Here is a 14,895-nt window from a genome sequence, read left to right as displayed (position 1 = left end):
AATTATCTAATATAAAAGAGGCAAGAGAACACTGTTACAATGGAGGGGAAGAGCGGAAGGTCTCATGGGTGCCAGACTGAGCCAGAACCACCAGCTCACTGGGGACTGCACTTGGCTCCCAGTATGGTGTGATAGACCTTTCCTGTCAGCTTTCCAGGCTGCCTTCAGCAGGAGATTTGTTTCTCTGTCTCTTTGTGGGTTCTGTAGCTTTAAAATTTGCTTATAGTCTTTTTATTTTACAGCATTGAAGATGGTTGAAGCCAGAGCCCACTCCAAGTTTGTACTTTTACTCCACCATCTTGGATCTACCCCAGAAGATTTTTTTTTAATTGTTGTTTTTAATCCTGGGGCAAGGGTTGGAGTTTGGGTCAAAGGTATAAGTAGTCAGGAAAGAAGAGAAGTCTTCCTAAAGGAAGTGGAATCTGAGATAGGATTTCAGAGAAGGGACACTTTTCAACAAGTAGGAGTTAGATATACATTTCAAGTGCAAGCAAATAAAAGAAAGAAAGTAGAATGAGAATAGAGAACAGAAACTTGTGTTTAGCTAAAATGTAAACTACATGTAGGAGGGTAGAATGAGATCATGATGGCAGGCAAGTTGTAGTCATATTTTAGAATTTAGAAAATCTTGAATGTCACAACCAAGAGTATCCACCTTATGGCAACACAGAACCATAGACAGTTCTCAAGTAGAAGAATGCCATGGACAAAAGTACCAAGAATAAAAAAAAATCTTGGAAACTTAAGTATTCTTCTAGTTCAATCTGTATATAAGTAAGAATTCCTTCCATAACATGACCTATAATTGGTCATCTAAATTGTGCTAAAAGGCTTCCATTCAGTAGGAGCCCATTAGCTCCTGGGGAAGTTCATTCTCCTTTATCAAGTCTAAACCTTCTTCTTTGCAATTCCCATTGTTAGTTCTGATCCTTCATTCATATAACACATTTTCAAATGCTGAAGTTTTCTCTTTTCCAGGTAAATCCATTCCAATTACTCCAGCTTATCCTTCTCTGGGGTGATCTTGAGGCCTTCTGTTATCCTAACTCCCTGCTTTGTATGTTCCTTGACTTTTAAAATGTCTCTCCCATGATTATGCCCAGAACTGAACATAATACTGAAGATATGCTCTGATCACACAAGTACAGCTAGACAACTAACTCTCTCAACGTCTCCCCCATTAGATAGTGAGCTCCTTGAAGGCAGGGACTGTCTTTTGAATTTCTTTGTATCCTCGGTACTTAGTACCTAGGACCTGACACATAATAGTCACTTAAGAAATGTTAACTGAAAGACTGACCTGGACACTGTACCAATCTTAATGCAGCATAAGATCTGTTATTTTAGCTGCCATTTCATACTGCTGATTCATTTCCAAGCTTTCAATCCACAAAAACCTCCTGATATATAATTTTTTTTCAGCAAAACTGCTCTCTAACCATTCTTTATCCATATTATCTTTATGACATTAGTTATTTTAACCTAGGGGTAAGAATTTACAGTTATTGCTTGTGAAATTTCATCTTTTTAGATTGAGAGTTTTAGCTCCTGGCTATCTTTTATGGGTCTGGTCATCTGATAGGCTAGCCATTCTTCTCAGTTTTATGTCATCTCTAATTTTAATGAACATATCATCTATGCCTTCTTTCCAAGTCATGGATGATAACGTTAAATAGCCCTGGACTTAATTTCACTGAACATTGTATCTCAAAGTTCCACTGTTCCACCTCCTCAAAGGGTTTATTTTCTGTCCAACAAAGAAACAAGCTAACAAAAATGTCCATTCTCATTGCATAATGTTGGGTTGGATCACTTTAATCATGATGTTGATTACAAAAATATTGTTTCCTCATAATAGCGTTCTTAGAAAAAGGAAATAGTTTGAGTTAGATAATCTTCATTTCTTCTATACTGAAAATTAGAAAATAGAGGGGTAATACCCAAAGCATTTTTAGGAGAAACTAACTTCATTCCTTCAACACATGTTGATTGAGCTTCTACTGTGGCAAAAGTTCTATATTAAAACTCCACAAGTATAAGGACTTAAGATTTTTATAACCAGAAGAATGGGTCACTCCACCAAAGACCTTTTTCCAAGTTCTGGAAGCTGGAAGATACTTGGATAAGTGGATAAGCTACTGAACTTGTTGTCAGGAAGATTCAAATTCATATCCTTCCTCAGAACCTTGCATTCTGTATGACTCTGGATAAGTTACACTCTCTCCTAATTTCAATTTCCTCATTTGCAACATGGCAATAATAACACTGAACTCACAGGGTCATGAGGATCAAGTATGATAATAAGTCAAGTGCTTTGTAATCTTATAACATTACATAAGTACAAGCCACCCCAAGATAGCATTTTTTCATCACAAGTCCTTCAGAATTGTCTTGGATCATTGTATTACTGAGAATAGTTAAGTCATTCACAGCTGTTCCTCTTACAATATTACTAATACTTTGTATACCATACGTTTCACTTTGCATCAGCCCATGCAAGACCTTCCAAGATTTTCTGAGAGCATTCTTCTCTTCATTTCTTATAGTACAATAACATTCCATCATAATCACATACCACAACTTGTTGAGCCATTCCCGTCAGCTTCTAATTCTTTATCCCCAGAAAAGATCTGCTATAAATATTTTTATCCATATATGTCCTTTTCCTTTTTGTTTTTTTATCTCTTCTGTGATCCAGACCTAGTAGTGGTATTGCTAAATCAAAGGGTGTGCATGCTTTTATAGTTCTTTGGGAATAGTTCCAAATTGCTCCCCAGAATGGTTGAATCAGTTCATAATTCCACCAATAATGCATTAATGTCTCATTTTCCTATATCCCCTCCAATATTTGATATTTACCTTTTCTGTCCTATTAGCCAATCTAATAGGTATGAGGGAGTATATCAGAATTGTTTTAATTTTAATTTCTCCAATCATTAGTGAGTTAGAGTATTTTTTTCATATTACTATAGATAGCTTTGATTACTTCATCTGAAAATTGACCTTTTGATCATTTATCAGTTTTTATAAATTTGACTCAATTCTGAATATGTTTGAGAAATGAGGCCTTTATCAAAGAAACTTGCTTCAAAATTTTTTTTCACAGTTACTACTGCTATTTCCTTCCCCCCTACTCCAGCTTATTCTATTCTTTCTCTCCTTTCACCCTGTGCCTCCTCAAAAGTGTTTTGTTTCTTACTGCTCCCTCCTCCAATCTTCCCTCCCTTCTATCACTCCTGCTCTTCTCTTATCCCCTTCCCCTCCTACTTTCCCATAGGGAAAGACAGATTTTTATACCTAATTAAATGTATATGTTATTCCCTCTTTGAGCCAATTCTGATAATAGTAAGGTTCACTCACTCCTCACCTTCCTCCTCTTCCCTCCACTGTAAAAAGCTTTTTCTTGCTTCTTTCATGTAAGATAATTTATCCCATTCTATCTCTCCCTTTCTCTTTCTCATAGCATATTCCTCTCACCCCTCGATTTTATTTTTTAGATATCACCCCTTCACATTCAACTCACACCTGTGCCATCTGTCTATATATACTCCTTCTAACTGCCCTAATAAGGAGAAAGTTCTTATGAGTTACAAATATCACCTTCCCATGTAGGAATGTAAACAGTTTAAAATTAAGTTCCTTATGATTTCTCTTTCCTGCTTATGTTTTTATCCTTCTCTTAAGACTTTTGTTTGAAAGCCAGATTTTCTATTCAGCTCTGCTCTTTTCATCAAGAATGCTTGAAAATCCTCTATTTTGTTGAATATTCATTTTTCCCCTAAAGGATGATACTCATTTTTGCTGGATAGTTGGTTCTTGGTTTTAATACTAGCTTCTTTACCCTTTGGAATATTATATTCCAAGTCCTCTGACCCTTTAATGTAGAAGTTGCTAAATCTTGTGTTATCCTTACCGTGGTTCCATGATACTTAAATTGTTTCTTTCTGACTGTTTGCAATATTTTTTTCTTGATATGGGGGCTCTGGAATTTGGCTATGATATTCCTTGAAGTTTTTATTTTGGGATCTCTTTTTTTGCTTTATTGAAGGGAGGGAAGGCTGGGAAATTGGGGTTAAGTGACTTGCCCAAGGTCACACTGCTCATAAGTGTTAAGTTTCTGAGGCCGAATCTGAACTCAGGTCCTCCTGACTCCAGGGCTGGTACTCTATTCACTGCATCACCTAGCTGCCCCATTGGGATCTCTTTCAATAGCTAGTCAGTAGATTATTTCAATTTCTATTTTACCCTCTGGTTCTAGAACATCAGGGCAATTTTCCTGGATAATGTCTTGAAAGAGCATGTCTAGGCTCTACTTTTGATCATGGCTTTCAGGAAGTTTAATAATTTTAAAATTATCTCTCCTGGATCTATTCACCAGGTCAGTTGTTTTATCAAAGAGATACTTCACATTGCTAATTTTTCATTTTTTTGGTTTTGTTTTATTGGTTTTTTTTATTTCTTATAAAGTCATTAGCTTCCATTTGCTCCATTCTTATTTTTAAGAAATTATTTTTCAGTGAGCTTTTGGATCTCCTTTTCTATTTGGCCCATTCTGATTTTAAAGGTATTCTTCTCCTCATTGGATTTTTGGACCTCTTTTACCATTTGGCCCAGTCTGTTTTTTAAGGTATTATTTTCTTCAGTATTTTTTGTTTTTCTTTTATCAAACTGTTGACTCGTTTTTCATGATTTTCTTGTATTACTTTCATTTCTCTTCCCAATTTTTCCTCTACCTCTCTTGATTTTAAAAATCCTTTTTGAGGTGACATGAGACAAAATCTTATTTTTCTTGGGCTCTTTGGATGTAGGAAGCTTTGACTTTGTTGGCTTTTTATAAATAAGTTTCTAAATAAGTTTTGGTCTTTTTTTTCAGTATAGTAACTTTCAATCATCACAGTTTTGTCTCTCCCTCCCCAATAGTTCATTTTCCCAGCCAGTTAAAAGTTAACTTTTTCTCCAAAAAAAAAAAAAGTTGACTTCTAAGTCTTTGCTAAAGCAAGGCTCTGCTTCCAGGGTGGAAGGTACACTTTCCCAGGCTTCAGGGGTTTTATGCAGCTGTTTTTAGAAATATCTCTAAGGACCTGCAAGTTTTCAGTTATACCAAGGTGATTTGATCTAAGGAGAGATGTTTATAACTCTCCTTGACTGTGCTCTTGTCTATGAGCAACTACAAGCACTCTTTTCTGCACTTGAATTATGATAAAGTTCTCTGCTCCACTGTGGCTGCAAGCACTACTATGGTAGTGCCCATTCTCACCCTGGGACTACCACCTGAGAACTGGATCCAAGTATGGGCAATGCAACTAAGTCCTGTCTCAGTGCTACCAAAACAACCCCTGTCATCTTCTTCTGACCAATTGTTTGACTCCCTTACCATCTGTGGGCTGAGAGCTCAGAAAGCAGCTGCTGCTACTCCTAAATCAGTCACTCCCCAGGCCTTCTTCTAGTTTGCTGTGGCCAGGGCTATGCTGACCTGACCTATGCTAGACTACACTCCACTATCACCCTGCTGTGATAGTCCCTTCCTGCTGACCTTCTAAGTTGTCTTTGGCATCTGTGGGCTGAGAGATCTTGAAACTGACACTGCTGTCAGTGATTCAGTCATCCTAAGGCCTGCTCCAGCTTTGCTGGGGCCCAATCTATACTGGTGTAGCCTGAGCTGGACTGTGCAAATCTTTTATCCTGGTACAATAGAGCTTTCCTGTCAACTTTCCAAGTTGTCTTGGGCTGGAAATTTGTTTCACTCTGTCTTTTTGTAGGTTCTTCTGCTCTAGAATTTATTTAGTCTTTTTTTTTTTTGCTTTTTGGAGGGCAGTTGGGGTTAAGTGACTTGCCCAAGGTCACATGGCTAGTTTTTGTGTTAAGTGTCTGAGGCCAGATTTGAACTCAGGTCCTCCTGACTCTAGGGCTGGTGCTCTACCCTAGAGTCATTTTTAAATATATTTGGAGAGGTTTGAGGGACAGTTCAGGCAAATCCCTTCCTTTACTCTACCATCTTGGCTCTGCCTCAGAAGCAGTGCATCTTAACCTTAATGCCTTCCTTCTGAGAATATCCGCAATACACTTTGCAAATATCTTGTTTGTATATAGTTGTTTGTATGCTGTCTTCCTAACTAGACTGTTTTATTTCTTCCTTTCTTTGTATTCCAAAGCGTCAGCATAATGTTTGGTACATAGGAGGAACTTAATCAATACTAGTTGATTACTATTCCTATTAAAAAAGAGATGAAATTGGCCTGGTATAATCAGTTCTTACTAAAAGCACATTAGGTCTTTGAGATCACAGTTTCCCTTTCTAGATGCTTTCACACCATCCTATAATAAAACATTCTAGAATTCTGGCAAACTTGATAACTGTTAGCTTGCAGCTTATAGTCTCTTTTCTTTTTTTTCCCCAGAGTGCTTCATTAGAAAATTACTTTGGCAGCATCATGAAAATTGGACTTTTTGTTGTTGTTTAGTTGTTTCAGTTGTGTCTGACTTTGTGACTCCATTTGGGGTTTTCAAGGCAAAGATATCAGAGTGGTTTGCCATTTCCTTCTCCAAATTTTACAGATGAGGAACTGAGAAAAACAAGGTTAAGAGACTTGCCCAGAACCATACAACTAGCAGGTGTCGGGGACCAGATTTGATGTCAGGAAGATGAGTCTTGACTCAAGGCCCAGCACTCTATCCACTGTGCCACCTAGCTAAAAGGGTAGATTACTTGATTTATAAAGTCTCTCAACTCAAAGATTGCTATAAGATGGTAACACTTTAAGTTTCATATGTACTATTTAGTGAAGTTCTGTTGTAATACACTGGGTTTTTTTTTCTAGTTTTCTCTCTGATGTGCCATGTGCATTTTTCACTGAAGAGCCCACCAGCAAGCTTTCTTTTTGTATCAAATGTAAAATCCTTGCTTTGATCTATACCATTCCTTATATCAGGAATGTATAGTCACTCTGATGTATCACTCAGTATTATTTAACTTAGGTTTACTGATACTGGCTTTCCCAATGGGTATCATTCAAAGGCGACTGTTAAAAGATTGTCTCATTCTTCAAAATCAGAGGCAACTTGAGGCAAAAGCAGTGTCTTTCAGTGGATCCCATAAAGAATGTGATCAGGATTATTCCTTCAAGACAAAATGTCAATTTTGTGCCTATATTTTATTTGACTTATGGGAATCCATTGTACTATTTTATAGTTATATTTCACATGTATAAATATGTTTTATAGTAATTGTGAAAATAATGAGGTCTGATGAATTGTAAACAGTTCTGATTTTCTAGTATATCAATATTTTTTGTTGTTGGTAGGAGCCTGTGATTTTATCCCCATAAGGAACTTCAGGTGAGGAGATCTCTTGCCTAATACAAATCTGCAACTCTTTTGTAATTTATATTCCTAGAGATGCACCTAGGGGCTCTGAGAGGTAATGTAAGGATAATATTCAAAGTATCAATCAATCAACAAACAACCATGAAACCCCTTTTATATTTCTGGAACTCTGCTAGGTACTAGAGATAACAGAAATAAAACTGAAACAACTCCTACTTTCAAGGAACTTCTTTTCAATCTGGAGGAAACTGTGTACATGTATAAGTATAAACAAAAATGCTCACAGAGTAAAGAGAAGGCAAAACTGGTGAGAAAGGCAGGCACTGTAACTTCTCCTCTCTGAGACTGTTTTTTTCCAATAAAAAGCAGGGGTTGAACAACATGGTTTTTAAGATCTCTTTCAGGTTTAAATTTGTGATCCTATCAAAAGAATCCACGTAATAACAAAGAGATAGAACCATCAATTATAACTGATAAAAATAATCTCTTCCCTACTCTGCCAGCAGATGGTGGTGTTCTGCAATAAACTGAATTCACAGCTTTTGTCTCTAAGTACAATACTTTGAAAATGAACCAGTTGAAGGATTAGAGAAAAATTCCATTCTTTACCTTGTGTGGCCACTTTAATAGTCCCTTGTTTGGCTTCAGGAGCTTTCCCAGGCTCTTAAAAAGAACAAATTAAACCAATTACTATGAAGTGTTATATCACAAAAATATACAACTATAAGAGAAACAACAAATGTTAATACAGCATGTCCACTGGCACATACAATCTTTCTAGTAAAAAAAAAAATGAAGATATTTATTAGAAAGAATGTGAAGCTTTCCCAGGGAAATATTACTGAACCAAATAAAGGCATGAAATAATCCAAAAACTGCTATTGCCTTAGTGCTGACAATTGCAATAATATTTTGTATTCCTGTAGAGCCTACAGAGGAAAATATCCAGAAAAAAAAAATTTAAAGATCCCTTACAAATCATCACTGTACTATCTATAATCCCAATACATTGATGAACAATTCAGACATAAAGAAAGTGACCTATTCAATATCAATCAATGGCAAATCTAAGAACAGAAAATGAAAAGAGTCAACTTTCAGACTTTAATTTTTTTCCTTTAAGGTGACATTATCTCTGTTGTCATTTATTCCCACCACTGTTCCTTCTACCATTAGTGTGGCTGTAGGAACTGTTATGTGGTGTGAAATACTGAGGAAGTGTATTGCTTTTTTTTTTTAAGTTTTCTATTCCTTTTGTTTTCAGGTTTTTCCCCCTTTGAAATTTTTTCCTTAGAGAAACAGGGTATTAAAGTACACAACTACAAAACCTCATTAAAAAAGGATAGTAGAAACAAAAGAAGTTACAAACTAAAAATAAGACTGATTAAATAGAGTTGATCACTATGTTTTGAAGAAGCAAAAAAAATTCAGAATGATAATTAATGATTAATAATAATTAATGATATAAAGGGGCGGCCAGGTAGCAAAGAGAGTAAGAGCACCGGCTCCAGTGTCAGGATGACCTGGGGATCAAATCCGGGCTCAGATACTTAGCACCACACCCAGAAATAACTGGCCGTGTAACCTTGAGCAAGTTACTTGATTTTAAAAAAATAAATAAATAAAAATTTTTAAAAAATTAATGATATAATAATAATAATTGACCTGGTGTTCTAGATATAAAAGCATATTCATTTATATCTAGAATCATAGAACTTGAACTTTGAAGGGACAAGAACAAATATTTAATAGATACATGCTAAGTACAGGGCATGATGTTAAGTATCCAAATGCGGAGTTTTTTTTTTTTTGAACACTCACTCCTTTACTCAACTAACATTAAACAATAATTGCAATTTATTTAAGTCTATGTGACTCTGGTAAGAATTAGAACAGATCATGATTAAATCAGAACTTTTTTTTTGGCAGAGTTATGAGCAAAGCTCCACTGACTTTTCCTGATGGGCTTGTTTCCTGCCAAAAAACAACCAACAACAAGTTTCCATTTCCAATCCTTATTTTCATATTGTTAAGTGAGCTAATTAATCACCTTAATTATGATCTTTATTATCGCCAAACCATAATCTTTCATTCAGTTATGAAGGTTGTAGTAAATGAAAATCACCTGAATTAGTTAAATAATTTCCATCTACTCTATTTAGGATATAGGAAAATTCAGGAGATACCTTTATTTAGGGAAGGCATTTTTAGTAGAAATTCACCTTATTCATTCAGTATATATAAACAAATTCTTACCATGAAGAAGACTCTGAAATACTACCTGCCATTCACATGAGACTATGTCTTCTAAGATAACTTTGATGTCTCTAAGAGCTACCATTCATATAATACTTTAATGTTTATAAAGCATTTTGCACATATTATCACATTCGATCAACTTTTATTATCACAGTATGACAGATAAGAAAACTGAGGATTAGTGAGTTTTAGATTACTTGCCCAGGATCACAAAGTTTGTAAGCATCTGACATAGGATTTGTCAGCTAATCAATAGTCATTAAGCATTATTAAACCCATATTATATGCCAGGAACTATGCTGAGAGCTGAGACACAAAGCAAAAGCAAAAGCAAAAATGAAAAAAAAAATAAAATTAAAACAGCTCCTTTTCTCAATGAGCTAACGGACTAGCGAAGAAGTCACCATTACAGTAACTATGTACACATATGACATACAAAGTATCCTTTATATACTAGAAGTAATTTCAGAGAAGGCACTAACATTAAATGACAGCTGAGAAAGTCTTCTTACATAAGCTGAGAATTTAGCTGAGACTTGGAGGAAGCCAGGTAAGCCAAAGGTGGGAATGAGGAAGAAGAAAATTCCAGGCACAGTAGACAGCCAATGAAAATGCTGAGCAGAAAGATTAATGCTGTGTTGAGAGCCCTGCTTTCTTTGACTATTTCTATTAAGTGATTGAGAAAATGAGAGACATGCAGAGTGTTTCCTTGGCAGATTGTGGAGGAGGAAACTGTCCAGAGGGGAAGGGAAGGACCAAAGGATCAAGGTGAGATTTCAGTGACCCACTCTGTGTGTAGATTCAGATCAACTAGCTCTCTTGTAGCCTAGAGCAGAAATCAAGGAGGGAAACAAGGAGATTGAATTTTGTAGAGCAGAGGTACGTGTTAGAATTTTGGAACTCTAGGTGGAGACATTCCTGGGTGAGTTTCTGTCATTATTAAGCATCATAATCTTATGTAATTTTAAGTTGGAAAGAACCTTAGAGATCATCAATGGAGCTCTTTTTTTTAACAAATAGTAAAACAATAACTGACTTTTGAATAGTCCTTTAAAGTTTTCTAAATGTTTTGCCTATAGTAGTAGCTCAGAGATCCCTTACAGTTCTATGATTCTATGAGTTTATTAATTTAGTGTTAGCATTCTCCTCACTCCTCCTATAGGGATAATCTAAAGATTTTAGGAAAAGTAAAAGCTTCTCCTCTTGATAAGAAACCAATTTTATATAGCACTTTAAGTTTTTCTATAAGTCATGAAATTATAACTAAGCCCATTTTATAGATAAAGTAACTGAGGTTCAGAGAACTGAAGTCATTTGCCCATTATCAAACATCTGAATGAGTAATGTCATAAGTGTCATAACCTTGAAGAAAGGTCTCTTGACTCTAAGTCCAGGGTTCTTTAGCTTCTGAAGCATGCTGTTCCTCTCTTCCTAGAAAATGAGAGGTCCCTTACCTTTTATGAACTTTTTTTCCTTAAATATTCTCAAGACAATTTCTTTTATCTATATTCTTAGTGTCATCTCCATATTGATTAAGGCCAGAGGAAATATTTTCTCTAGCTGATCCTCAGCAAATCTGGAAGGAAGACTATGGTTTTTTTTCTTTGTTTGTTTTAGGCACCATCTATTGTTCCTAATATGCTACTCTACCCTAATTGGTGCTGCCTCCTCCAAAGCATCTAGCACAGAACTGATGCCTGCTGGCTACTCAGCATCTCCCATTGTGGCACTCCTCCTCCAAAAGCCTGCCATCTCTTGGAACCTTACAACTATTATGGATGTTTTGCCTCTCTGGATAGGTATTAACAGCTTTAAAGATCATATGTTGTTTCCCCCCCCCCGCAGAAATCTGCCCAAATGTATTCATTCTGTAAGTATAGCAGCTTCCTAATGACAGAGACCACATGCAGAGGAGATCAGACTTGACATCTGCTAACCCTACAAAGTCTTAACTCCTGAAGTCCCATGATAATAAAGAGGAATCTTATATTGAAACTAGAGGATGTGAAATTAAGAAGGCAGCCCAGGGAGTGTATATAGTCAAGATTGGCAATTCTCTCACTGTTCCTTTTTCATCTGTCTCCTTTTAGATCATAGGAGTATAGATTTGGAGCTGGAAAGAGAACTTAAAAACCTCTTCTGAAATGAAAACATAATTTCTATGGTATTCTTTATATTCTTTGGAGTATACAGAAAAACATAGACATATATATATATATGTTTATATACACATACATATACCAAACAAATATGTATTGTGATATAAAGATACACACAGACATACACACACACAATTTTTTCCCCTAGGGAGAAAATATAGTATGAAAAGAAAATATTCTTAAATCAGGAAAAAAAAGCATTATCAAAACATCCTAACAACATCAGGGTAGGAAGAAGTAAGGGATGAGGAAAGCTCTCAAGGAGCATTAGGTAAACCAAACTGGAAAACTCTGTAATCTGCTAATAAAGACCTGATCTGTAGACCTCAGCAAGGTTAAAGCTGCACAGAAATATCAGTCTAATTCCCATAGGGATGTTTGAATAATAATTTAGAAATTTAACAATAGGAGAGAGTATTTCCAAGTCCCTGTTGAAAGATATAGCAATATAAAGGATTTACGACAAACTGGAGATATCAAATGTTTTCTTTTTTCTGATTCTTCTATACGTGTACAGATAAAGCTAACACCCTGCTAGTAAAACTGAGATGAATTGATATCTTTAAGAAAGTAAACATTTTAATATGGAATTAATTTCTTCATAATGGACCCCGGCATGTGTTCTTTAGCATAAGCCTCATTTTCCTATTTTATGAATTCTATGAATTTATTTTAAACTGCATATATCATCAAAAAATGAGTTTACTTTAACATGTGATTTTTAAAAAAAAAAACTTGGTCTCCCTATCTCTTGCAGGTCAGAATTACAGTGACCACTAATGGGCCTTATCCACTGCTTATTGCCATGGAAATTTTGAGTTGCTTCTTTCTGACCTGGGCCAGCTTACTCCTCCACAGGCAGCCTGGTGGCTACCCTTTCAGGTGCTCTCCATAATGATAACAGACAGTACAGACACCTGATCAGCTTTAGTCCTCCTGAAATCAAATAATCTACAAACTTCAGCCTCCCTGCTAGCAGAAATTAAAGGGACTGCAACTCACACCCAGTTCCATTTAACTTTGAATGACAGAAACCAAAACTTGAAACTTCCTTGGATTCTAAACAAGAAAAACAGAGATTACAAATATCTTTTGTTAAGGATTCTGTAAGATGCACCTAAATTGTATTTAAGGAACTCTCATTGATTCCCAAAATGGAGACGTGATGTAAGATTACCATTAGACAGATGAAGAAACAACAGGGAAAAGTTGAGTGCTATTTCAATTCCTCTGAAATGAATCAAGAAGCCAACAAAAACACAATCTCCAGTAACAATGTCAGCATTTATGTGGGGCTTTGCTTTTGGATTTGCCAAGTACTTTACAGTCATTATCCCCTTATACCCTCAAACCATCCTATGATAAAGTGAATGCATATAATCAGTGTTTTGATTTTACCAACAGAGAAATTAAGGCTAAGTGAGTTGAAGTGATTTTTTTTATCATGACAGGGCTGGTGTCATGGATTTGAACCCAAGTATTCCTGATTCCAAATATGTTTTTTTTTCCCACTTTAATATAAACTCTGATCAGTGACATGCAAACCCAATACTCCTTGTAACCACCTAAAAATATTCCCTCTTCCCTATATGGTCATCACCTTTGGACCCAATAAGGGAAATAAAGCCAATGTGATCAGTTCAACGAAGCATTGAATTAAGCTCTAACGTATTATTATTTTAAATCTGAGTGGTTGGGGGAGTTCTATTCAAACAATTGTCTAACCTTAATCTTTATGGCTAGAAAGCTTCTCCTTCAAAAGAAGGAAAGGGACATCCATCTCAGAACTGAAAGTTACTACATGCTTAAAAGCTCTTGGGCTAAAAACAGTTTGCATTTGTAGCTCTAGGAAAGCATATTTCTGGGCATTACTTCATTTCAGTATGATAATTACCACACTGAGATGAAATTAATCGTGAAGCAGCCTTTGGCCATTCTGTCTGGCCGAGGGGACTGCAGCTGGAAAAGAGTGCTTATTTGCTGCCAGAGATGCAAATTTCAAAAGGTGTACATTGCAATGGTATGAATAATTTATCAAAATAATCTGTTATTGCTGGAGGTTAAAAAATCTAAATAAACTGGCAGCATCATTTACAATAACTGCCATAATTTAGCCAAGCCTACAAATGCATTGTATCAGATTTTTTTGTTTGTTTTGCTTTTGCTATAAATACTGATGCATCTGGGCATTATGGTTTTCCCCCCTGTTGACTATAAGTATCCCTTTATATAGTCTTTTATCAGGAAAGAGTCTATTCTGGAAAATATTTTAATTGCTCTAACTTTGCCGAAGATTTCCCTAAAGAGAGAAAAGGAAACTTCTCTCAGTTAAAATCATCTAAAGATCTCCTTAGTTAAGACTTTTAGAGTTTAAACCTAAGTGATTGAAAAACCTATCTGTAGTCTCTACAGACTGAATTGGTTCTTTCCTGGGATTACAAGTAAAGGAGTTTTTCCTCTGGGACCATTCATTTGCTGTTTGTCCTTCATTCTCAAAGAAGACATGATTTCAGGAAGGTGATGTCATAACTTGAAGTGAATTGGATTTAAGTGAGGAGGGCTGTGAAAAATCACCAGCCTCACTCTTTCCTCCAGAGCCACCAGGGTCCAGTGTCAAGATATAGATCAGGATGACTGTAGATGACTCCCATCCTCTGGGAAATTGAGAAGTGAAGATAGGAAAGGCGATCTACCAATATAATCCTTGAAAAGAATAGTCATTAAGCTTCTTCATGAGAGGTAGCATGGTATAGTACTCCACAATAAACATACATTGAGAAATATCAAACATTTGACTGTTTGAAAAAATGAGTGGGGGTTTAGAGATAAGATGGCAGAGCAGAGGCAGGAACTCACCTAAACTCTTCCAGATTGCCCAGAGTACATCACAGGCCACATTGTAGCAGCACCAGCAGCAGAACTTGGAGGTGGTTGCTTTAGTGGCAGCTGCAGCTTTGGGAACTTTCAGTCCAGAGATAGTAAGTGGGTTGGGAAAACTGGTCAGAAATAGAATACAGGAGACCCTAAGCTGGCACTGAGGTGAGGACTCTGTTGCTTTGCCTATATAAGTTCTGTGGTGTGGTTTCAGGGCAAAGAGAAGCCATAGAGCTTGCAGGTGTAGAAGGGCAGGTATCCTGGTAATAGTTTCAAGACG

The 14,895-nt window shown here is 36.2% G+C and overlaps 1 protein-coding gene across 37 annotated transcripts in view; it reads right to left on the bottom strand.

The window, feature by feature from the left end:
* Positions 1 to 14,895, bottom strand: part of TRDN (triadin) — a 565,674-nt gene that overhangs the window by 230,871 nt on the left and 319,908 nt on the right. For 34 of the 37 annotated variants that reach the window (XM_069076909.1, XM_069076882.1, XM_069076893.1 and 31 more), the window contains one exon: positions 7,933 to 7,986. The exons of 2 other annotated variants lie outside the window; for them this stretch is intronic. In XM_069076909.1, coding sequence (XP_068933010.1) covers positions 7,933 to 7,986 — 54 coding nt within the window. Of the gene's footprint in view, positions 1 to 7,932; positions 7,990 to 14,895 lie in introns of those variants that run through there. One more of the 37 variants, XM_069076920.1, reaches the window with a different exon arrangement.

The sequence above is a fragment of the Petaurus breviceps genome, unplaced genomic scaffold, assembly GCF_028583685.1.
Source record: "Petaurus breviceps papuanus isolate PSGF00001 unplaced genomic scaffold, PetGlider_PUasm1.0 90977, whole genome shotgun sequence".
Taxonomy (NCBI): Eukaryota; Metazoa; Chordata; class Mammalia; order Diprotodontia; family Petauridae; genus Petaurus; species Petaurus breviceps.
Note: the sequence above shows the minus strand (reverse complement) of the source record. Positions and strands in the feature narration are given on the sequence as shown.